This window comes from Chelmon rostratus, chromosome 21 (genome assembly GCF_017976325.1).
Source record: "Chelmon rostratus isolate fCheRos1 chromosome 21, fCheRos1.pri, whole genome shotgun sequence".
NCBI lineage: Eukaryota > Metazoa > Chordata > Actinopteri > Chaetodontiformes > Chaetodontidae > Chelmon > Chelmon rostratus.
The window spans coordinates 11176185-11200973 of NC_055678.1; the positions used below are offsets into that span (position 1 = coordinate 11176185).

A 24789-nucleotide genomic window follows, 5' to 3' on the forward strand; every position below is an offset into this window, starting at 1 on the left:
TATTTCAAGAGGGAATTACAGAAAAAAAGGGGTTTATAGGAGAAGACGAAAACAGGCTTAGAGGTGAATTAAGAGAAAGAAAAAAAAGGGAATTACATTGAGTTTCACGTTTCTAAGCTGGTGACACTTACTGAAAACACATTTGGAGTAGTATCTGACAATAGATTGCTTCGCTTTGTAAAATGAAGTCTTAATTACACCGTGTTTACTTCTGCTCTGATAAACAGCGTCGGCTGTTCAATAAGCTGTATACACTGACACTTTTTAATCAACGTAACACTTACTCCAAAACAGCATGTCACCGTAACGACCTCCCTTTATTTCTGACACTGTAAACAGTTTGTGTCCTTCTCTTAGTGTTTCTTTCTGAAAATATATGATTACCTGGAGCATAATTGTCATGTTTAGAGAACTACACTTTTCAGCCCTCTGGCAAATTGACTGCCTTACATAATTGGGAGATAACAAGGTACTAAGTGCAAATTAAACTAAGACCCAAGTGAAAACAGAATTGACATCTGCTATGCCAATTATTTTAGATAATTAAGTCTAGAATTTTGATCCTGAACAACTCCCTCCCAAAAGAACGAGATGCAGGCGAGCTGGGACAGAATAAAGCGCTCCACTGGCGGGGAACACGACTCCGAGGGCGCGGGTTACTTTGAGGGCACAGGTTACTTTCTGGAAACAGTTTTCATGGTTGTATTTGTATTACACCACTCCTTTGAGATAACAGCAATAACTGTTATTTCATTAATAGTGAATCAGCTTCAGGTTCCTTGTTGGTGCTGGTGAGAACATGAACATAAACAGAGCTGTCTAAAATGAATGAAGGAAAGGTGGAACAATCGTTAAGATTAATCTCTATTTATAGGAGATCATCTTTTCCACAGCATATATTTGATATTCATGTTATTATATCAAAACACCCTAAATATAGAGTTGGCACCTTTTCAACCTTAAGCAGCTCTGTAGTTAGACTGTATTATGTGTATATTCTTCCTCAGCTTGCTCAAACTCTTAATTGAATCGATATAATGAGTTTCAGATGTTATGTTTTTTGGCACCGGCAGCCTTCAAATGGGAATATTCTAAACATTATACTGTAATAGAACATTTTAGGCTCACCACACCAAGGCTCTTTGAGTTCAGAGTTTGCATTGACTGGCCGAGATTTCCAGGTTTAAATGCTCTGAATTATTAACAGGGGGAAGGTACCGCTCTGGTCTTAGAACATTCTAGTAAAAGTCCAGTCAACATTTTGTCAAATTTGTCATTAAGGACACCTCAGAAAAAGCCTAGTCACTCCCGTTTTCCACTTTTGCCCCCACGTGACACGAGTGATGTCAGGTTTTGCTCTCGCTGAATCTCCGGGTCAGAAACCACAGGGATTTAGTCCGCGTTCCTGATGGGCGAGCCTGCCGAGTTTCAGCAGAGGGAGAAGGGAGAGATTAACTCCACTCAAACTGGATCATCGACTAAAAAGCCAAAGAACCTCGGGTCTAAACAATAGCCCACAAAATCTGTTTACGTTCACAACAATAAATAAATAAATGGATAAAGGCTGGGAAAATGTAAGCCGCCAGAGAGAGTGAAAGCCAGTGTTTTATTAAAACAATTCAGATGGCATTATTGATGAAAACCGATTGAGGGACGAGATTATTCAGTCGTGGTTTCTACTGTAGCCGGGGCCTGTTTCTCCTCGATTTCCATCCCACAGTTCTCTGTCTGCCAGCGGAAGCAAATCCTTCTTTTAAAGCTCTTTTTTTATTATTTACTATGTATCATCCATTTCATATATATATATATATGTATGTATAACTGTTCCTACTTATAGTACACACACAAACCCACATGTCGCCTTCCAAACACTTACTTGCACATTCAATTCTAAGAGAAAATATAGGAAAAAAAAAGGTTGCTCCGTCCTCAGCATGTTCTGTCCTCTTCATATTTGAGTCACCACTCAGCCCTGCTGCAAACACAAACAACCCCCTCCTCTCCAGTCATTTAGCGTTATTTGGTGGTCCCGCAAATCATTATTGGGTTAGAAGAGTGTTCAGGTGAATGGGCTTGTCACTGAGTGCACTCCACCGGCCTGTTTATATTTCTGTGAACTCTCAGCATCAACTTGCTGCTCATCTCATTACCAAAAAGTCTACGCAGGACAATTTGTTGCCGCGTTCGTCTCCTGAGTGTCTGACGGACCATGTGGACAACATGATTTTAATCGCCACAGCTCTCTACAAGCAGCCGCTAAATGTTTTATGGTACTGACAGACGGCTGCAGCAGACAACATGTTTACCTCTAAATAATGCATTTCATTTCTGGCTGAGGACCACAGCCGCCTTAACATACTTTATCTGTTTCATACAACTGTATTTTGTATGTAAATCAACTAAATTAATTGACATGGTTATTGTAACCGTGCCAAGCTTGTGTCTAGGTCTTTTCCACCGAGGCTTGACTCCACCAACTCCAGTTGTTTCCCAACTGCTGGAGAAGTGAAGGGAGCGTGACGTCGCTATGGCAATCAGCTAAGAATCCCGCCTATATTGAGTCCGATCCTAGAAAACGAAGAAGGGGAAAAGTACCTGGAAGTAGAAGCGAGTAGATTTGTGTGGATTCGAGCTGTACCATGCTGTGTGCTTTTCATTTTTTATGGTCATGAAAACAATGATAAGTCATAATAAGTAATACTGTCCCTCCAAACTGTAGGTTGGCTGCTTGTTCAACCATTAAGTTTCATTTTCTGTTTCAACGCAGCTGTCATGTGGGTGTGCGGAGGATTCTGAGTCGTTTAATAATAATAATGAAAATTTAAATGTAATAAAAATATACAAACAACGAAAGGAATGGGAATAGTGCAATAAAGTAAATTAGAAATAAAACAAAATAACTCAAATGTTCACTATATGAAGGCTTTTATATAATTCAGATGAGGTTTAAAAGAGATGCTAGCTTGCTAGTTGCTAGCCTGAGATCCTCCGGCAGGGAGGTCCATAAGTGACGGGCTCTTATTGCAAAAGCTGGGTCATCTTTTGTGATGAGGCGAGAACTGGGCTAAATAAAAGTAAAGTGATATGAGTGATGCGTAATGAGGAGCTGATTCCATTTTTCAAGTATGTTCCCAACACTGCTTGTGACTTGCAAAACAATGACTTTGTACCACCTCCATATTTTACTACATGCCTCTTAGGGTACAGTGGAAAATGATCTCTTTATCTTTATCTCTATCAAGCGATTTATCTAACATCTTTATCTCATCTGTTCTCTCTGGTGGTGGCCTCTTTTCTCTCCTGCCCTACAGTTTGATGAAAGTATAAATGAGACCCCCGAGCATGAACTGTTTTCAGTATTCTGGGGTGCATCTATCTAGGCCAAGCGCAAGCACTTCCAGCTTGAATGAAACATGTATCTCAACGGTTTTTCAACAGTTCCAGCCGCCTCACAGACTGAGATCCAAAGCCATTAAAAAATACTGTCGCTCACGTCTTGTTGGTACCCACCAGCAAGAGGACACACGGCTCATGTTGGGTCCTGACCCGCGCTTTTAATAAATCAGGCGGCAGAGATAGCTATTGATTTGTTATGCGGGTTATGTTTTCAGCTGAGATAAACAGGGGGTCTGGGGAAATTTGGGGACAATCTGTGAGTCAATCACTGGAACCACCTCAATCTGCAGTGGTTCACATTCTGTATTGATTTGGCAGCTGCATAGCTGGAGCCGAGCACGAGAGGGCAGAGGATTCGAGCTTTTGTGATGACTGACAAACACTGCCGGAGAGGGCAGTGCTGCTACAGACGTGACAAAACATTTTGATCCACATAGTAAGCCATGGTAATAACTTTTGTTCTACACTTACGTTATCTGGTTTGTGAGACTGGATCGATTCATGAGACACAGTAGGTTGATTCAGTTTGGGTGAATCTGAGGAGCAGCCCGCAAACCAACCGTTACAGCAAATTAAATTTGTGCCGTTTCATAAAGCTTTGACTTTTAAAGGGGTTAGATGCTGAGGTTGAGACGTCTCGATCATTTCTCTGCTGAACTTTACGGTGTTTTGTCCACCTCAGCTTGCCTCTGCTCTCCTTTCCCACAGCCAGCCTCCGTGCTACACAGTAAAACCAGAGAGTGGCTTTGAGTTCAGGCGCTGAGGTTGGCGAAACGCTAATTATCATTAGCAAAGAGCAATGTACAAAATATTCAGGCAGCAGCTTCGCAGTTTACTGACTGCTGCTTCCCTCGGTTACAATGACAGACTTTGCAAGCAGCAGGTTATACCAGCTGTCACTAATTAGTGTTAACTTTGTGAGCAACTGGATGACAGGCCAAAATGAAACCTGGTTAAAGCTCTCAGCACTCCGCTCTCATACGATATGAATGAAACACTGAGGCTTCTAAACTTAATACTTTTGAACCATCTTTGATCTGCAGCATTTGGATCAAGTAGCCTGTGAAAGATAAGGTGTCTGATTAAGTAGCCTGCAGCCGTTAATTCAGTGCGTCAGATCCATGTTTAATAGATACGTACACAGGTAAGAATCAGATTGGACTGGGATTGGGAATGGGGCCCAAAAATCAGGACATCCCCTGTTTTCATAACTAGCAACAAATACCTTCAAAACTGAGGCAAAATGCATCCATCAAACTTTTTTTATTTGAATTTGAAGCACCAAGGGCACTTGCACACCAAGCCAACAGTCAGACATTGGGCACTGTTTTGCATTTACTGGTGTCCGTTTGGTCAAAGGAGGCTGTTGAATGAGAGTGAATGCAATCAGTCAGAGCTCTGTGACTGGTTGATTAGGCTAATAAATTTAGTAAATTCACTGAATACTTTCAGTTTTTCCTTATTTTTCTCCTCCACTTTATCACTTTCGTAATGCAAATGACCAGCGACTGACAGTGCAAAGCTGGCAAAACACCGGTTGTAACTTTTAATGACTTTTAAAAAATATCCTGTCACATTTTTCCAAGCATAGAACAAAACAGCTTGACCAGATTCACACGTTTTTGTTTCTTCACTATGTCTTTGGATCAGAAATGCAGGATGACGGTGTGTTCAAGTGCAGCTTTTAAGTGAAGTCATGAACTGTTTTGAGGGGACTCAAGCGATTTACACTCCCAAGTCTGTTCCCAGGGAGGACGACTGCATATGTGAACAAAGTTGTATAAAGCCTTCTGTGGTTTCAGAGGAGCTGCTGATAAATTGCTTCAGGTGGTGGTTGCGGCTGGAAGCACATCTGAAAATGAAGACAATCTGGGGGTGTGGAGTTAGAAGGAAGTGAGCTCACTGGACCTCAGTAACCCGCTCCTCATCTCTGTTTGAAGCTAGTGGCACAAGGCTACATTAGCTGCTGTTAAAATGAGATCTGTATCTAGACGCGTTGTCCACATTAGGAAAAATGCACATCAGTGGTCGGAATGTGATCGGATTTGCCTGAACACATCTGGAGGTAGTCTGGCTCGTATTGTGTTCGGATCTTAGGTAGATGTAGATACAATCCAGACAACATTGTGGCATCCGCACAAACACAACACTGATACAGATATTTGTTTTTAAAGTGTAGGTAAAGTATAGGCTGTTCAAATTTAGGGGGGAAATTTAGAGGGATTTGCCTCAAATTACTGATTATATGTCTATTCTGTGCCATGAAAATGCCAAAAGAAATGAAAAATGAAAGCCATTTGGGTGGAAAATTAATAACATTTGGCTGGAACAGAATGCGTGGCACTCATCTGTGTATCTGATCTGCAGTTAACAAGGCATATAATCTGTCTAGTCACACAGTAGCCTACACAACAGTACTGCAACACATCAAGAAAAACTGACATAATATTTTCTATTCAAACAAAAGAATAATAAGTGTCTTACTTGCCGAATTTACAAGAGGAGGTGAATTATTATGAATGTGTTGTAAACAGCGTTGCACAAAGTTTCTAAAGTGTGGGCATCTCAATAACTAAAAAAAAAAGATTATTTTTTTAAGGGAGTTTGGTGCTGATTCTGGACCACTTCTAGTTTAAAAATGCTCAAGGGGGGGGGGGGGGGGGGGGGGGGGGGTAACTGCTGGTGGACAAGCCGTCAAACGCAAAACACTCATATTGCTTTCCCACATTCTAACATTTAACCAGGTGCCAGCTTAAATCTGATTAAATTTTCATTAGAAGATTGATGAACGGAAATCTCCACTGTTGGCCACTGACAGATCAAATTAATCATCAAACCATTCAGTGACTTCCACATGTGTGTTCCGATATAAACACATCAATAACAGAGGGGAGGAGGAATATTCCTCCACTGACCCGCTCATCTTATATGAATCATACTAACTTCCTACCTCACGTCGCCTCATAATTACACTGTGCCTTCTACTCAATTTTAAGCTAAAAAAAGTCTTTATTAAATGTTCCTGCATGTGTGTAACCAAGAGTTGCTTTTGTTCTGTGCTTCTTGTTTGAAGAGCAAGGACTTGGCTTGTTTGTCCTTTCTACAAGGACACTGCAGTGATAATTTGTCTTTTTATTGGGATATTCCAAAGTGTAAAACACAAAGAACCACCCAAGAGCGCTTTGAGTATCAGCAAACAACAGGCTGGAGCCGTAGCTCAGGTTGCACGACTTTTCTTTTTTATTGATGCCAATTTCTCACACGGGTTTGAGTTTTCCTTCTCGTGTTTCTGAACTGGATGATATGGAAGAAGACAAGAAGACTGAAAACTGGGAGGAGAATGAAAAGAGGGACAACGTGCATCAAAAGGAGCGAACACCTTTTGATGCACATGGTCCCTCTTTTGAGAAACATGCAAAAGCATGTGGCAGGTTCCCACTGAGCACCTGTTTTGAGTCATTTCTTGAGTCAAGTTGAGGCACGGTGCAGCAAAAAAAAAAAAAAAAAAAAGGCCACTAAAGGAATCAAAGCCTTTGCCAGTGCAGCTGCTCCATCGATCTGTGGAGCGATGTAGATTAACTGTGTTGTGGTGGGTCAGTGGTTCCATGGCTGGATTCGCTTCTGTCTTGAAATATGAGAATTGCATGGTAATTCCTATAACTAAAATTTGGCAATTGAACTGCTCTCTGCCAGATTTTAGCTACCTAATCAATGAAGAGTTTACAAAATATTAGGAGCTGCTTTTTGCATGAAACAACCCGTGTTGGGGAATAGCCTATTGATTTAATCCATGAAGGAGAGATGGAACACAGGAGATGGAAAACGGATGGCAGGGAACAACAAAAATGTCACCTTATCAAGTCAGTCCTTACCCTTTAGAATGTAGCAAATACAGAGTGCATCACCTTTAGTTTATTTCACCCTCTGTATTTTAGATGCCGCGTGTGCCTGCTTTGGCTGAAACTATCCCTTCTCTGAAATGCAGACAGTCAAATTTTCTCGCACCCATTCATTACCTTCGATTCTGCTTTTACTCATCTCCCACTTCCTCTCCCCTTCTCACACTTAGGCTACCAATTTTCCCTCTTAGAGTTCTTTCATGCCATTTTCCAATGTAAAATCCTATTACATATATTTCGAAAAATGAACGAGGGCCCGCCTGAAAAGGTGAAAAGATGGAGAGAATGGCGGGGAAAGAGAAACAGAGGGAGCGACAGCAGCGAGTGTGAAAGCTCTGGAAATGTGATGACCTTTGGAGGCTCCAGACAGACAAGAAGAAAAGACTGATGAAGCAGACAGGGAGGAAGCCTTACCGTCTGTGCGGTGCAGGCCCGTTGTCTACGGCCTCCACAGTCAAAGCGTAGCTCCGCCCAACAGTGAGCTCAACACCTGGCGCCACAGTAATGACCCCGCTGCTGTGAAAACAGTTCATTCACCATCACATGATTATGAACACTTTTATTCAAATGACCAAAATGAAGGTGGTTAAGTGTAATTAAATTAAAATATGATTTATTCATGTGAAGACTGAACATGAATAAATCATTTTTTTAGATTCTGAAACCACTGCAGAGAAAGCTGAGGCCTCATTATGCTTTCACATGACATGTTAGACGGTTCTGTCACCCCCTCGGTTTCTTAAGCTTGTATTTCTCTGGAAATTACTTATCATCATCATGGTTTCATTAATGTGACAATGACATAAGGGTGTTTACAAATCCTACACAAGTTACCTTTGATGCCATCATTATCATTAACAACACTCTAAGTGAGAGAGGCATTTTTTTTTTTTTTTTTTGGTTGTTCTGCGAGTGGATTTGTGGTCTCATGCCCAGTTACCAAACTGACAACAGCAGCACTGAGCTTTTCACACTGGAAAATCCTCTGATTTAGTTTAAGGAATACTTTGACATTTCGTTAAAAATGCTCATTCGCTTTCTTGCCGAGACTTAGTCTCTGCTGACTGCCTGTCAGCCTCGTAAGTTCGACATGTAACTCCCCTGTAAAACCACAACTTGTCGTTTTTACATCTTTTAAACAAGATATAACTTCTGAATTGTGCACGTAAAAAAGAGGAAAATGGACTTGAAGTGTAAAACGATGCTTCGGGCTGCTGTTAAACTTGTATAACGCAGGTAAAACCTGAGCCGTAAAACACAGCCTGTGCAAATAGCTTTGTTGATGAGTATGTTCCATCAGACATGTGTGAGAAAGATGTGATGATGCAGCTGAAACTGAGGCCTTTAGAGGTGCTCTGTTCTTACCTTCGGACAGGACCAAGCTAGCTGTTCCCCACTGTTTTCAGTCTTTATGCTAAGCTAACTGGTTGCTGCTGCAGATGGCTTCATATTTAGCATGCAGACACGAGAGCGGTATCAATCCTCTCTCGGCAAAGAAAGCGCATTTCCCTTAATATCAAACATTCACATGAAAATCTCAATAATATTATACTGCAAGCGACATATTTACCTGTTGCCAATAAGAAAATGACCCTGGTCACCAGCTAAGATCCGATAGGAGACCTGACCGTTGGGACCTGCGTCAGAGTCAACTGCTGCCAGCTGGGAAGACACACACACACACACACACACACACACACACACACACACACACACACACTCACAGATAAAAGCGCCATCTGTCCATACACTCTCACACGTATTCTTGCAGATTAAATGTAATTTAAGAACGTATGCTGTAAATAGTGCACATCTTAAGAACAGTTGTTGTGTTTGACAGAGTGTACCTGTAACACAGACTCTCCAGGCATCATGTCAGTGAACAGGTCGACGGTATAAGAGACATTAGCGAAAGTCGGAGTGTTGTCGTTAGCGTCCAGCACTGTTATCGTCACGGTAACCGGAATGCTCTGCTGGACGCCGTCGGACGCTGAGAGCTGAAGAGACACAGAGAGTGAGGATGAAAATGATGTACATTGTATTTTTCTGACAAGGGCAAAGAAATAAAACGTCCCTTCCTGTAGGAAATGCTACAGTTAGCCGCGCTACGGGAAGCTATCTGCTTCGTATCTTTGTGAGGTGGGCGGACGGTGTTGACTGTGTACTGACATCTTGATAGTTTGTTTGTTTCTGTCCTTCTTTTCGGGTCGAGTTTTTCTTCCTGCTTTCAATCTAAATCTGTTTTGGGTCTATTTATACGTTCCTGTAGGTGCAACTGAAGACGCTTTTTCACTCTTTTACTCTATAGTTTCTTCACAGTAATTTCTTACTGGTATAGTTTGACAATTAGGAGAATATCTGCTTTCTTTCCAAGGGTTAGATAAGAGCCTTTACACCTCAAACACTAAATATATGCAGCAGCTAGAGCCAGCATGTGGCTAGGTTAGCTTAGCGTAAAGAGTGGAGGCAAGGCGAACAAAACACACCCAAAACAATCAGCCTACCAGCACCTCTATTGCTTGCTAAGTTGTGTTTGCATAGGTCTTTGTTGTACAGATTACAAACAACAAACAAAAGGAGAGAAGTGTTAATTATTGAGCTTCAGAGGTCTGGAGGGCAGTTTTCTTATCAAATCCAAGCTAGCAGTTTCCCTCTACCTCCATTCTTTATGCTAACCTAAGCTAAGCTAACCGTCTGCAGGCTCTAGCTTATCATTTAGCATACTGACATGAGCACACGGCTGATCTTCTCATCGAACTCTCAGCCGTAATGCAAATAATTGCATTTCCCGAAATGTCGAGTCCTTCCTTTAAACAGAGCTTTTTTTAGGTTTTGACACTTTAACATTCAAAAATACTCAGGAGACTGCGTAGCCGCCAATTCAACTTCAGAATGAAAGGAAAAAACGAAAGCAAATACTGCGTGACGATTGTGATCATGCTTAACGTCACTTTTGTCATGACCTCTGTGCTTCAATCAGCACAGCCTTTTAGTGCTCCTACGCTATAAAAATAACTAATGAAATGAGTGCATTTAAAAGTGTTAGTTGAGTAGATTGCAGTGCTTCAAATTCATAGCAAATTGTCTGTAATTTTGCTTTGCATCTTGTGTGCCTGCTTTCCGCTCTCATTCTCCAGTGACTCCACTCTTCCATGAAAGCGGTTCAAACCACCAAATAAAGCTAAAACATGCATTTCTCATCTTTATTTTAGAGTCATCAATAGTGCAGATCAGAGTGAATATCAACAGAAGCAACCGAAGCATCTCCGCTGATACCAATCTTCTCCACGGGCTCATCTGCCAAGAAGCTGACTGACTCTCCTTTAAATGAAAATCATCCTCCATGTCTCATAGCGCTCTCTCTCCCCCTCCAGTTTAATTCCTCCTGCAAGGCTTTCATGATGATTACCGTACACCTCTGCCTTTCAATCAATACACCAGACCTTCCGCTTCTTCCATCCTTAATGTCCAAATAGCCGCATGCACACAAAAGGGCCCATAAAGTCACCGAACATGCCGCACTCCCACAAACACGCATGCAGGCGCGCACGAACGCACGCCGCCAGTGTGACCAGGCTGAACTTGACAGATAACAGAGTGCTGTATGAAGTAACAATGCTGTACATCATATAGTGAGGCGCTCACAGAGAGATACTCTGCAGCTTGGCAACGGGAAGCCTCTCTGTGCCCTACCAATAACAAAGCCGCTGAATTAGATTGCCCTAAAATAAAATAGAGAATAAGAGAGGGAGAGGAACGGTGAAAGAAAGGAGAAGAAAAGGGGAAAGTGCACCAGAGGAAGAACAAAGAGCACGAGAGAGTCGGTCCGACACAGGGAAAAGAATGGAAATTGGCAAACACAGAGGATCAGCAACCACTCTAATAAGACTTATTTCTACATCTTCTTCTGCATTTAGCAATGGAAGAGCCAAGTACTGGACTGAAGGCTCAAAACTAGACAAACACGAAAGCGCTGCTGGTCATGCTTAAGTGTATAGGAGTGCTGTTCTCTTCCATTCTTTGGCCTTCCTGCCTCCCCTCCCTCAACATCCATTGTTTCTTCTCTCCGTAAGCTCCTGCTCTCTTATTTCTGAAGTCTCAGCCACCACCTGAGCTTTATTGAGCTACAGGTGCATATGCATCCAATCCTTCTCTTTCCAATCCATCGACCTCCCTTTCCTCCTGTCTTCTTCTCTTCCACTCTCACTCACCTCCTCTCCAGGTAAGAGTCCTTTCTCTCACGACCACCGCCACGGTTTTTGCAAAGGCCTCGGATTCGAGGTTAAGTTATTCAAATGCATTCAGACTCTCTCCCTCTCGCACGTGTTGCATGGAATGCACACAAACGCCAGGGCTTTAGCGTACCGTGAACGTATAGGAGTCCTGTGCCTCTCTGTCCAGCGGCTGCACCAGCGTGAGAAATCGTCTGATTCCAGTAGCAGACACGGAGAAGACGTGAGAGTAGCTGTCCAGCGCTAACTGGAGCTGAGGATCCCTGGTCTGTTGGAGGGACAAAAAGGTGTTTAGAGAGAGATAATTTGAGGCTTAATGAGCATACAGTCAATAACACTAATAATAAAAAACAAGCTTTAACATGCAGGCGTTGAACCTTTTTTTTCTCCATGTTTATATATATAATACTACAAATGATTACATCTTAGAAACTAAATGAAAGCCGGTACAAATAAGTGGTGGAACATAAATGAAAATGCTTCCATATGCAAAACAGTTGAGAGTAAAGAAGTGCTTAGACAGGAGAAGGTGAATGAAAAACCATCTCCTCCAAGGATTCCTTGACATAAAAATTCTCCTAAGAGGGCTGTGTGTGTGTGTGTGTGCGTGTGTGTGTGTATGTGTGTGCGTGTGATGGAGAGGCAATCCTCATCCAAGTCCTCCCCTGACATTACCCACACAGTCACCTCCTCCGTGTGTGTGCGCACGCTGTATATACGTGTGCGAGCTCTCATTCTAGATAAGGCTGGCTCAGCAGGGTAGGGGTGCTGATAATATTGTCGATGTAGCCAGTGAGGATATTGAGTCATAAATAAACACACACACACACACACACACACACACACAGTGAGAGACACACTCTCACACTCGTATGCACACACATAAATAAAAGTGATGGACGGCACATAAAAGCAATTAGGACTAATCATCATTGTTGGTACTTATTGCTGGAGGAAAGACCGGGGTTAGCAATATTTAAAATAACTCGACGTATATCAATCGCCACACACACACACACACGATCACACAGACACACACACATTATCCCCACTAAGCCCATTCTCTGCTGTGGGGGTCTTTTTAGAAGCCATGAACCAAAGCTTGTTTTGTAAAAATGCCTACGCTAGATCTTAAACAAACTAAGCTCTTGGGAACGCATCGGCGATAACAATGTTGCAGCACTGTAAATTCTGACATTATAACCGAGAGGCAATTTAAGAGTGAAAGGGTTTTAGCATCCAGATTCACGGGGAAATTAGATAGGGCACTTCACACACTGCAAGCAAGACACAAAGTGGAGATTCAGTGGCACAAAAAGAAGGGCTGAAACGGCCACTTCAGTGGCTCCATCCTTCACTCCTGTACATACGTCCTCTGTAAAGACAGCTGCTGCTGTTACTGCTGCTGCTGCTGCTGCTGCTCACATGCAGATTTAATTGTGTTTGAAAACAGGAATTGGTTTGTTTACACACTTGAGACGTGCATATTACATGATGGTGCATTAGGAAAGTTTCAAAGTGCTTGTTTTCTGTTATACATGGATGTTAAGATGTACCAGCACAGTATATAAGTAGCAAATGCCCCCCCCCCCCAACAGCAATTGTCCAATCAGAGCTCAGCAATTGTAACAAGGCATGGCAGGCCTGACAAGCTTTGTCTCTCTACTTCACTGAGGTGGTGTGTGTGTGTGTGTGAGACTGTAATTAAAGCAATACTTGACAATTATGCATTTGAAGTGTATTTTTATTGATGTTTATTAAAATAAACAAGCAAAAGTGTCAGGAATTGACTAAATGGTACGTACGTTTGCCTGCTTGAGCATTAGCATGCACAGCTAACTAACTGATGCAGCTAATTTTAGCTAAATTAACTTGCTAGATAGCTAATAGTATCTGTCAGCTACAGTTGCTATTTCAGCTGGCAAAGTCGACAAGTCGCTGGCCAGAAATAAGAAGCCTCCTTTTGTCTACCCGTTTTCAAAAATAAACAGTGCCTTGTTTCAAAAATGACTTCTGTAAATCTGCAAACACTGTTTCTATAAACTGCACATGCGCCACACAAGGAAGGAAAGATCCAGCATTGAAACTCAGAAGAAAAGAAGGAACAAAAGGAACAAACTCATATGATGATACCTACAGGCGTGTCATTGGCTGTCAGCTATAAATGAAATAGATGCAACAAATCATTCACCATGCATCAAATCATAGCCCTGTACCTCCTCAGAGGCACAGCTGCAGCATAATACACACATACACAAAGTGCCCTGTGTATATTTGAATGTGAAAAAAATAAAAATACATATTAGGTTTTTATATATGCTCAAATTCAGTTTATGTCGTTGGAGTTATGTGTATATTAGCTTATTAAAGCTATAGCATTTTGACAACCTCTAAAAAAGGAACTTCTCCACTTTTTTCTGCATTTTTCTGACTTATAAGTGTTATCACTTGATTTGTCAGAATGTGAGTATTTATCAGCTTAAAGGTGTTTAATTCAGTAACTGTGTTTGTCCTCACCTCCTCCACATCATTATCCAGGGCTACGATGACCAGCGGTGCAGACAGGCTGGCACTGGTCGCTATGGTGGTTCCAACTGGTGATGCTTCACTGACGTAGCCATGGTAACTGGTCTCCACGAAGTAGGGCGCCTGGTTGTTTTCATCCAGAACTTCGATTTGGAGGTTGGCAAAAGCTGGCAAGGGGTGGCCATTGTCCTGCTCTGCCTAAAGGGAGAGAAGAAATGATGGATCCTTTTGGCTGAGATGCGTCACCTTCTGTACTGCAGCCACTGCTCCTGCTGCACAAGTGGTATTTAACTATAATGCTTCACATAATAAATGTATAATAAGAAAGCAGTCAATTGAGTTCTGACAAATGCTCTGTTACCAATACATGTCAGTTGTACAATTTGGCTTGAACAGCAAATAAAGCCTGTGCTTTCTCCTGTGCAAAGATGGATATGAATGAATCACAATTTCTGGTGAGGTTGAGTCATTAATCACTGTTGAGTCAGTTTTTATTAATCTGCCACTTTTTGAAACAGAAACAATTTCCCTCCAGACCAAATTTTATTACAGAAAAACAGCAAATTTAGATTTTCTTTTTGCTGTTTTATTGTTTGTAAATTAGGCTGATGGGATAAACAAAAGAACTGTGTGTAGCGCGGCATAAATGCAAAGCTGGCTTTTACTTCAAAGAACTACTGAAGCCCATTCTGGACGGAGCTTATTTCTCTAGGGGCGGTGGAGTGATTTTAACATTCACTGCACTGGTCAGTGATTTTAATCCCATCCAGAGCACGTACGTGTGTGTATGCTTCACCCTAACCCCAGTAATAATTACAGCCACAATTACCAACTGTTTTTCTGTGAACTGGCTGCAATTCAAACCCTGCCCGAGAAGCACCTTTACATTTTAAAGTGGATCTCTGAGTTTTTTCAGCATGAAGAGCTGCTTTTTTTTTCTTTTTTTAACATCAGCTCAGAAGTTTGACTTTTGTGTGAAAATGGAGTGAATCAAAAGCACTTGCAAACATGTTAACACCAGCATATAGGTCTGTTCAGGAACCACATGACATCAGGAAAACGAGACCCTGTAATAGCTTGTAGTCACACTGGCAGTAGGTGCAGGTATTCCCGTTTGAGCCCTGTTTAAGTTTAATGAACAGCATTCAAAGTTCGCCGAATTAGCTATTAGCAGTTCCTGTTTGAGACGTACCCATGGATGTAAAGACAACCATTACAGGATTTCTTTGATGCAGAAGAAAACTTCAAAATATGATGATTCTCAGGCAAGTTCTGACATGCCTTTGCTATGATTTCTAAGCAGATTTATGGTGAGGTGGGATAATGATATCCACACGACATCAATGTGTGTTTCATGTCTTTGTCTCAAGATTTGATTGTTTAAGGAGTTATGACCCAAACTCACCCCACAGGATCTTTGTGTCACATCTATCCCTTGATGCCGCCCCTTCAATTCTCGCGCTCCCAAGTTTATTAAAGTCAGAAAATCTAAAACACAAGGCTATACAACTGCTTGGTGGCCTGTATACCTGTGTATTTTTCTGCTTATCTGTATTCCAAGTGTCTTCTTTTCTGTTTGCCACTTATTTCCACTCGCCATTGTCATCTACATTTCATCCTCCCATCCTTGTTGCTGTTTTGCGCCCCTTCCATCTCCTCCCCTTACTCATTCTTTAATGTGGTATCCAGCCCCTCTACCATCCCGAAGGTACACCTAATGCAGCGTCATTTCATAATTTCAGTATCTGTGCATGCATATAGACAGATCCGCACATGCCTCTGATCACAGCGAGAACATCCTATGGAAGAAAATTTCCATTTTAAATTTAAGTTGAGCTGAAGCTGATGTATGCTTATTGGTATAATTCCATTATCAGCCTAATTGAGACAAAAACACCTTCACACAGCACGGGGCGGCTCTAATGCTTTGCAATTACTGGCATGTAATACATCCAGGGTAGGCTGCATTTAATTTACAGAGACCAGGAAGCACCAAATAAATACATTAAGGGGGAACGTTCGGTCTTTATTTAAGCTTGCACATTTACTGATCAATGGCTTGATGGATATTTGAGGGTTAAAACAGAAGCACTGCACATTGAGGAGGGAGGCTGCTGTTTGCCTAACACGCTGGGAGAAAATAAAGTTGAAGCTCTCCTGTTTGCAGCTCCCTCTGTTTCTCACCTTGATAACCAGATCAAATCTGTGGTGGAGCTCTCTGTCGATGGGCTTCAGCAGCAGCAGCTCCGCTGTGGTTCTGTTCAAGCTGAAATATTCTGCATAGGACTCTGGTTTGCCTGGGAGAGAGCGATACAAACAGTGAGAACAGAGCGAAAACAAAATATCCAAAAATGGGGTGTGTGTGTGTGTGTGTGTGTGAGAGAGAGAGAGAGAGAGAGAGAAAGAGGGGGAGTAATTGGTTTAAGAATCAATAGAAGTTTGTCTGGTGGGTGTCTAAGGGGAGTATTAAAGAGAGAGGGAGGGGGAGAGGGGTGACAGGAGAGGCATGGCTAATGCGCCCAGTTTTCTCATCTCTGCTCTCCACAGGTGGGGATGCACAAACACACATACATATATGGTGCTTCGGATTGCCGCATCGCTCAGCAGGGAAATCAAGTTCTGGCAAGGGGAGCAGCAACATAGGCACGTGTGCAAAAGACAGCATGGTTCCCCTCTATAGCTGCGGCCACTGCTTCTTCTTAAGGTATGTCCTTGTGTTCGAGAATCAGGGCGATGTTCCACTTGCAACTTAGCAACAGTCTGTCCCTTAAACTAACGTTGTTGTCCGGAGCAGTCACCAAATCCTGTTCACATATTGTCAGATGGAGGCTACTAGAGCTAAAACGACAATCTTTAAACAGTGAAGCTTTCTCAGCTGCTTTAAAAAAATTTTTTTTCCACTTTTAAATTGTTGCAACTGATTTTTTTTGTGCCCCCTGTGACACTGTCTCTCATAATCCTTACTCAGACAGAGATTAGTTTCACAGGAGGAGTCTGGGAAATGTAATCAAGTTTGTGTCAAGTCATGTCAGTGCTTTTTAACAGACTATGCAGATCCTCATGAATAAAAGTCAATGTCTTTTGTGACTCTGCATTTTGCAATTTCAGACCGTAATCAAGATGTTTTGCAGGGATGGTGCACTGTTCGTCTTATAAATCACTCTCCATTTAAGGCACTTATGAAGCTTTAAATGGGAGGACAATTCCATTTTTGTAGTTTTGGAAGCATCTTCTCCTTAGCATCCTGTAAACAATAACCTCACATACAGTATTGCTCTGCTGAGTTAATTCTGCACCTAAACATTTAAGTGCCTTCTTTAAAATCCTTACAATCTCATTTGAGCTATTAGGCCCTGGGCTAAAGAACCCTGAGACCACAGATCTGCATTTGACAAGATCTGGTTCTGAGAAACCCTCTTTGAACAGATGTACAGATGTCACTCTCGGTTACCTTCTGCTGGAAGTAAAAGGTCCATTAAATGTTTTCTTTGTGTGCATGTAAATGTCTAAATGAAATAACTTGTGTATCAGGGAGGATGTGCATGTTTCTGTGTCAGCTAGGAGTCAGGTTTATGGGTAAATCATCTATCATGGTGAATATAACTTTATATTGCAATATAATACATTTTTGGCGATATCAAAGAACTGTTTATAGTTGGAAAACCACAGACAGGAAAATTAATTTTTGGCTGCTACAACAAATTAAACTTGGCAAATGAAGATATATTATCATATTTATGCAATTATAATACAAATATCCAATATTTTAATTTGGCCATCCTGCACATTGATCTGTATGTCTGTCTGTTTTGCCTTATTGCAAAATGCTTGTGCTAACTAACATAACCCAAAAAAACTGTAAACCTACCAATGAGGATGCTGTATAGTATCCCTGGCCTGTCAGAGGGAGGCTGTATGTTTCTGTCTTGGTCCACAGCTTGAATGGGTGGAGTCACATTGAGGGGACTCACCTTATTCTGGAAACAGAACCAGACAGAGCACTAGCTGAATATCACATATCACAACAGAGGTTAAGAAAAAGCAGGATACAGTCATTGCAAAACTGCACCACGATGGCGTGCAGCAAGAACATTGCAGCTTGTGTGTTTAGTTTTGGGGGTGAAAAAGCAAGACAGAAAGGCAGTAGGAGACAAAGAAAGGAAGAATCAAACAAGCAACTTGAACGTACACAACATGTTCAACTGCTCATATTAAAACCAATCACTTAAATCTTTAAAATCCTTTTCAACCCAGCCAGTGAGGACTTGTATCAAAAACAGCTACTGCTCAAAGCACATTTAAAAAAAAGTAATTTCTTGGTGGTCTGTTCAGTGGTATAAAGAAAAGCTTTGCCTATGCTATTCATTTATGTAACAACAAGCTCTGAGCATGCCAGCAAAACAAGTGAAGTTAAACAGAATGCTGCAGGGTAGGAAAATCAATTGCTGGCAAAAACACACACTGTGGCACACTTTAAATCACATGTAGAGCATGCACACACGCACGCACGTGCACACCAGCACATAGAAGCCTGTACGCTGGATTGAAAGAAGAAAAGTGATCGAGCACAGAAAAACACGCAGAATGGCAGGAGTTGTACCATTTGTGCATATTTATTGTACCTGTTTGTCTCTATAAATGTCAATCTACTCTGTGCACACACACACATTTAATTAATCTGCAGGTGTGGATCCCTATCTGTATGCCAGCGTGGCCAGGCCATAGCATTGACTTATAATAGTGTAAAATGCTGAGGAGTGGGCAATATGAAGACCCCCACTGGGAGAAACATTACATGCCTCTAGCATAAAATCTACAATCACTAACACGCACACACACACATAAGCACTGCACACAACAGTATACTCATACACCTGCTATGATACAACACTTTACCGCCGCACCTGTCATGCAGCACTTAAACATCTACGCGCCATCACAGAGCTATATCTCCTGTTGCCTGTCACCGAGAGAGGAGAGGAGGGAGACGCAGGCAGAGAAGAAGTTATGGGGAGTAATGAAGTGGAGTAAAAGAGGGTGTAAATATATGGGTGGGAGATGAATCAGCCAGGAGGCGAGGGTAAACAAGGAGCCGAGAGAGATGTAAATGCAGCAAAGAAGAACAGGGGAGTCAGAGAAAGACGCCGCGACCGCCAAGATACTGATTTTGTTATTAACAGTGACAATCATTCTAAACACCACCTCGCAGTGGATGGAAAGCACTGGCAGCTGTATTCACCGATATAAGCTCAGGATGAACATGTCCAAAACAAGAGGATATGATGTCTGAGACAGTCAGACACTGTTTCTGATATGGCAAATCATGTCATTGATAATATGATTTTGGACAAGCAGCAATATCTCTTTTTAAGATGGCCAAACAGCAGCAAGTGAAATGCATTTACTTTGTGTTGTAATGCTGCCTTTGGTGACAAAGCTGGCCGAGCTGGACAGAAAAAGCGACTGTCACACAAAAAGCTCACCTTCAGTACATTTATTTTAATCTTGTCCTCCAAAATGCTAATTTGATCCTTGAGCGCCCTGATCATCCCCTCCATAGAGAGCTTGACCTCCTTCCTTCAGACATCCACTTCACAATTTTACACTTGTACGTTTTGAAAGGTTCAACCTTTGTTTAACTCATGTGCTTCTGCGTTTCTAAGAAGAGCACTAAAAGCACAGCACTTCACTTTGAAAAGCGTCTAGCTTTAAATCATGACATACGCACAGCACTTCAGTCAGGACGTTTTCATCAGGCTTTAATCAAAATTTCTTCTGTTGAGCATTTTTTTATTCTTTCGCGCAAGCTTTTCCATTGTGTACACAGTCACAACTGTAGCTTCCAACTCTAACCTTGGAGACAGAAACAGCTTCACGTTCTTCTAATTCTATCATCAGGGGATGGCACAAGGACATTTCGATTGGTCCAATATGAGTGCAATTAATAACCTTAATAATGGCTGCATTCCACTTAGCTGCGTCAAGGTCAAGGACTTGTACACTCTGACTCATTGATGTGGCTTCCTTGAACTATGGCTGGAACAAACAGTTATTTAATTCATGACAAAATGTTTGGTGCAAAAGGTGCAAAATGTTTGACACCTTAGACAACAACAACAAAAAAAAAAATATTAGATTAGGTGCAACCAGTGTCTTGCTTATCTTTTTATGCGAATTTAGCCATATTTTCTAGCTAAAAATGCCCCCAAAAAAGGTTATTTCAAAATGAAAATTGCAGCCAATTAAATTTCTGCTAACTGACTAATTGATTAATCAGTCATTTCAGCTCTAACAGGAACTGTGCAGTACACTGGCCTTGATCTGGATTCTTAACACTCTGTCTGCTTTGTGTGCAAGTCCTGACCAAGCACCAACGTCCAGCACTGAAAAATCAAGTGACAAAAAATGCAGTTCCTCAAATTGCCACTTGGGGCTGGTTCCAAAAGTGACTAAATTCCCATAGACTCCCATATTAAAATGCCCAACTTTACAGCACAAATAAACATGTTCACAGCCTGGTAAAAACAAACACACAAAATAGTTTTGGTCTTCATAGCAAATTTCCCGCTTCATGACAACTGCGGGGTGAATTTTTGTATAACTCACTTATTTAAACTATATTAAGGCTTATAGTTATGCATAATTATGGGGATGGCTGCTTTGAATGACAGCTAGGCTTCACTCAGCCCACCTCAGCTCCAGCCATGCTCGACTGCTTTGCCCATTTTTGGATTAGCTGGAAGTCAGGCTCTGCCAAGATGGCTGGAGCTGCTGTCACTGAGCTTCACAGTGGCTCCTCAGAAACCTTTGGGTGATGTCACAAATGAGTCTGTTGTCCTGACTTGGACAAACTGGGTTTATTAAGGTGAGTAAGTAAACAGTGTTAGCTCAGCTATCTACATTTTTCCAGCACTAAATTTAGCAAAACCAGACAACTCAAGAAGAGCAGCCTGACAAAAGTGAACTCAGTTAATGATACAGGCCCAAAATGCAGACCCCTAAGCAGACACAACAAGCTTGGCAGGTAATGTTAAAAGCCTCTTTTCTCACTGGGCTTTCAAGGCTTACTGTCAGGAACACACAGGCAGGCAGGATCAGGCCAGCAAACGCTGCAGAATCAGCAGGCAGAATATGAGCAACAGGTATCAAGCCGACATGAATAACTCAGCCACTACAACTACCAGGCAACACCACCTGGCAAGCGTGTGTGTGGGGAGACGGCCTTTTATATATACTGGGGAGCTAATGAGCAAATGAGCAGCAGCTGTGCGGGCAGGTGGCTGATCCCGAGAGCAGTGAGGAGATCAATAAAGGAGGGGAAAACCCCTGAGGGCGCCGAGTGATCAGGTGAGACTTTGTGTCAACCGCCAAGCCACGTTCTTCATGGTGCAACGGAGACACAGCACTCCCCGAACACATAAAAAAAATAACAGAAGGCTATTTCCACAATGCAGTGCACCGCAGTGCTGCAAAGTCGTAGCCCGCGTTGAGAGCAGCTACAAAATAAAGTTATAGCATGCACCGCTGTAGCTTTTGATGCTCTTCTTTATGCAACTTGTAGCCAATCAATTGCCAGTCTGACATAAAGGGATTGGTCAAGTACTGGGAAAGTTGTTTACTGTATTGCTCAATAATCTATGTTTCCCTCACAGCCATGCGTTTCTGAGCTGCAGAGGCAGCAACGTTTTTGAAGAGGATGTGTGAACGTGGCCCGACAGCCAACTCCTCGGCATAAATGACCATCGTGTGTGTGTGTGTGTGTGTGTGTGTGTGGGAGAGGGAGAGAGAGAGGGAGAATAGTTATGTTGGCTCTGAGGCTCTGAGGTTGTCATATCTTATCAGTCTGATTAGGACTCAAACTATTATGGTGCCTTGACTCTCCTCTTGGTTCACTCCTCTCCTCACTTCACCTCCTCATCTCTCTTATACCCCAGCAGCAGCATCTATCCATCTATCTACCTACCCTCTCGTCCTCTGTCCTCCCCTTTTCTCCTCAAAGACAATTTGAGGGGGGCCGGCGTGAACCCTGAGTGTAAAGTACATTCACTCTGTTGGGGTTCATTCGAGCAGAATGTACCAGAGCACTCATGTTGGATCGCTTCAAAGTTTGGTCTTAATCAATCAAACGGGGCCCCCAAGAGACAGCTGCTTTGGATGGAGAGAGGTGCATTCAGGCGAACCTAACAGGAGAGACGAGGCTTTTGGCATAAACACACATTTACTTAAATGACCTGAAATTGTTTGGTTAAAGTAAATGATTGTTTGATTATCTGTGCATGGTTCTCTTTTAATCCGCTGAGCTATGGTGCATATTGCTGCTGCTTATGCTAGCTCTCTGACTTTTGACACCGTTCAGGTTGCTGCAGCCTACTTATTCATTTTAATGAGGCCACTACATTGGCAATAGAGGTGTCATGGAGCATTCAACCTGCGCATTCCAGGCTGAATGCTGTGTACGATGTAGCGTCGCTCTGATGCTAATAGCTCTGAATCATCCAGATGGAGAGCACAATGATACGTTTCACGAGTTGTGAAATCCTTCGTCATAAACGCTGTTCATGGTCTCGTTGCCTGATGGGCCTTCAAACTCATGGACGCCTTATTCAGACTGAAAGCAGTTCATATTTCATTGCCTCATGGCACACAATCCACATATTTACACAGTTTCTCCCACAAAAAGATGCATGGAGATCACTAATCAAAGAATGGAAACAATATCAATCAATGTACATTAAAAGTAGAGGTCAGAGAGGCTTATTTAGTATTGTACATCCACAAAGTAGGGAGACTTACAAAAGATAAAAAAAGGTGAATTTCAGTCCTTAGTATGGGTCAAGCTCCAAAAATACTGTATACTATATTAATAATAATGCAACTCAGTAGCTCACTTTCCTGCCTGGTGAACAGCCATGTCCAACACTTTGTTTTGCTGGCTTTATAAATTTGTCCAAACATAACCCTGATGACATCACTATGATGTAATCGGGGTTATTTTTTCTAAGACTTTGGAGAGCTTCCTTCAGAGCTACACAAGACATTATACAGCTGTTTTCACAGGCTTTGTTGTTCCCACGACGTGTAAACCCGAAGTTCCCCACAGGAGGAGAGCTCCTTTAAATATATTTAGACTCACTGTTAAGTTAAAGTTAAATATCTAAGATAGAGGACTTTCACTAGTCCACTCAGCCTGCCTCATATTCATGAAGAATAGTCAGGTTTGACAGTAGGGCAGGTCCAAAAAGGAGGCTTAGAATCAGTGGAGTCCAGATTTTAGTTGTAGTCCTTCTCACAGCAGATATTTTGACCTGTCACAGCAGGAGAAGGACAGGTGTTACTCATAACATTAACTGTTGTTGTGTTAACGATGCCCCATCAAGCCTCGCCGGCGAGCCAGCACACACGACGCAAGGGCGGGGCACGGGCATCATTCATTTGAAGTACGCTTGTGCTTTTCCTGCTACGAAAATGTCCGCTGTGAAAAAGGTCATCAGGTCTCCTAAACTTGAGCTTCAAAAGCGACATCAGCAAAACGTCCCGGGATTGCAGTCTCGTTCGAAGAGGGACGATCACCAGCAGACAGGAGCAGCAAAGCGACCTGCGATCCCATCCGTCGTCACTGCTGCGCGGCGTTGTACGATTATAACAACTGAAATCAATGAAGCGTGTGGAGCAGCAGTTGTGTATTGGGAGCAAATTGACAAGCGAGAAATGGTCTTTGTGTTTGATGCGACGTGTTTTAAGCATCCCTTCAGATTTTAAAACCCTTTGAGTCGTTTCCCAGCATTCCTTCTCTGTGCGCCTGCCTTTACCTTTCTTCCTGTTTGATTCCCCCCTCCACACCAGCACCACTACCACCAACCCCACCTCTACATCTCAAACTCTGTCCTTGTCTCTGTACACTTGCTCCTTCTCTAAACCACAAGGTGTAAAGTTGATTTACTCCTGTTGTTCCTCGCTGTGTCTCTGCTGGCTTGGAGAAAGCTGTGTGTGCATGTGCATGCCCGTGAGAGTGTGTGTGTGTGTGTGAGCGAGGAGAGATAAGAAAGAGAGAACGGTTTGAAGGCAGAGAAAGAGTTCCCTCAGTGTGTCTGGAGTGAAGCGTGCATATGTGTGTGTGTGTGTGTGTGTGTGTGTGTGTGCAGGTGTGACAAAGATCTCAGTATAAGCAAAGAGATGAAGTAAACAATGTCCAGTTAGGCATGACCGCTCTACTGCCTTGACACTGTTAAGGGCGTGTGTGTGTTGGTGTGTGTGTGGGGCATGAACGCGCTGCTAACTCGTCACCATCGAGGGTGTGTGCGCGCCTGTGTGTGGTGAGGGATGAATGCTCTGCTGACTTGTCAGAGTTGAGGATTTCGCCTGCAGCAACTTTGTCTCATTTACAAAGTGGTATTGTAAGTCGCTCTGGATAACAGCATCAGCTAAATGCCCGAGATACAAATGGAAAATGATATATTCAGCTGTGTAAGCATAAACACACGGTGTGGTAGACCCGCTTTCAAATAACGCTACACCAGAGAATTACAGCGTGATCTGTCAGAATTAACATAGACTAACTTTAACTTTATGTCCAAAGCAGTGTCTCAGCATCATTAAATACACTCATTTTGAGTTAAAAGACAGAATTCTGGGAGCCAGATCAAGAAATCACCTTTAACACAGTAACAGAAGCTTCTTCCCTCAAATAAATATGGTTCTATCGCCTACATGGATGCAATAATATAAATTTATTCCAT

At 42.3% G+C, this 24789-nt stretch overlaps 1 protein-coding gene across 1 annotated transcript in view; it reads right to left on the reverse strand.

Annotated features, from left to right (window-relative positions):
* The window catches only part of LOC121624435 (protocadherin-15-like), a 181265-nt gene that overhangs the window by 93666 nt on the left and 62810 nt on the right, over window positions 1-24789 (reverse strand). The window contains exons 10-16 of the mRNA XM_041962063.1: window positions 17922-18024; window positions 16238-16350; window positions 14045-14251; window positions 11661-11795; window positions 9143-9292; window positions 8866-8957; window positions 7710-7811 (exon numbers count right to left, since the gene is read on the reverse strand). Of these exons, the coding sequence (XP_041817997.1) occupies window positions 7710-7811; window positions 8866-8957; window positions 9143-9292; window positions 11661-11795; window positions 14045-14251; window positions 16238-16350; window positions 17922-18024 (902 nt within the window). The remainder of the gene's footprint in view (window positions 1-7709; window positions 7812-8865; window positions 8958-9142; window positions 9293-11660; window positions 11796-14044; window positions 14252-16237; window positions 16351-17921; window positions 18025-24789) is intronic.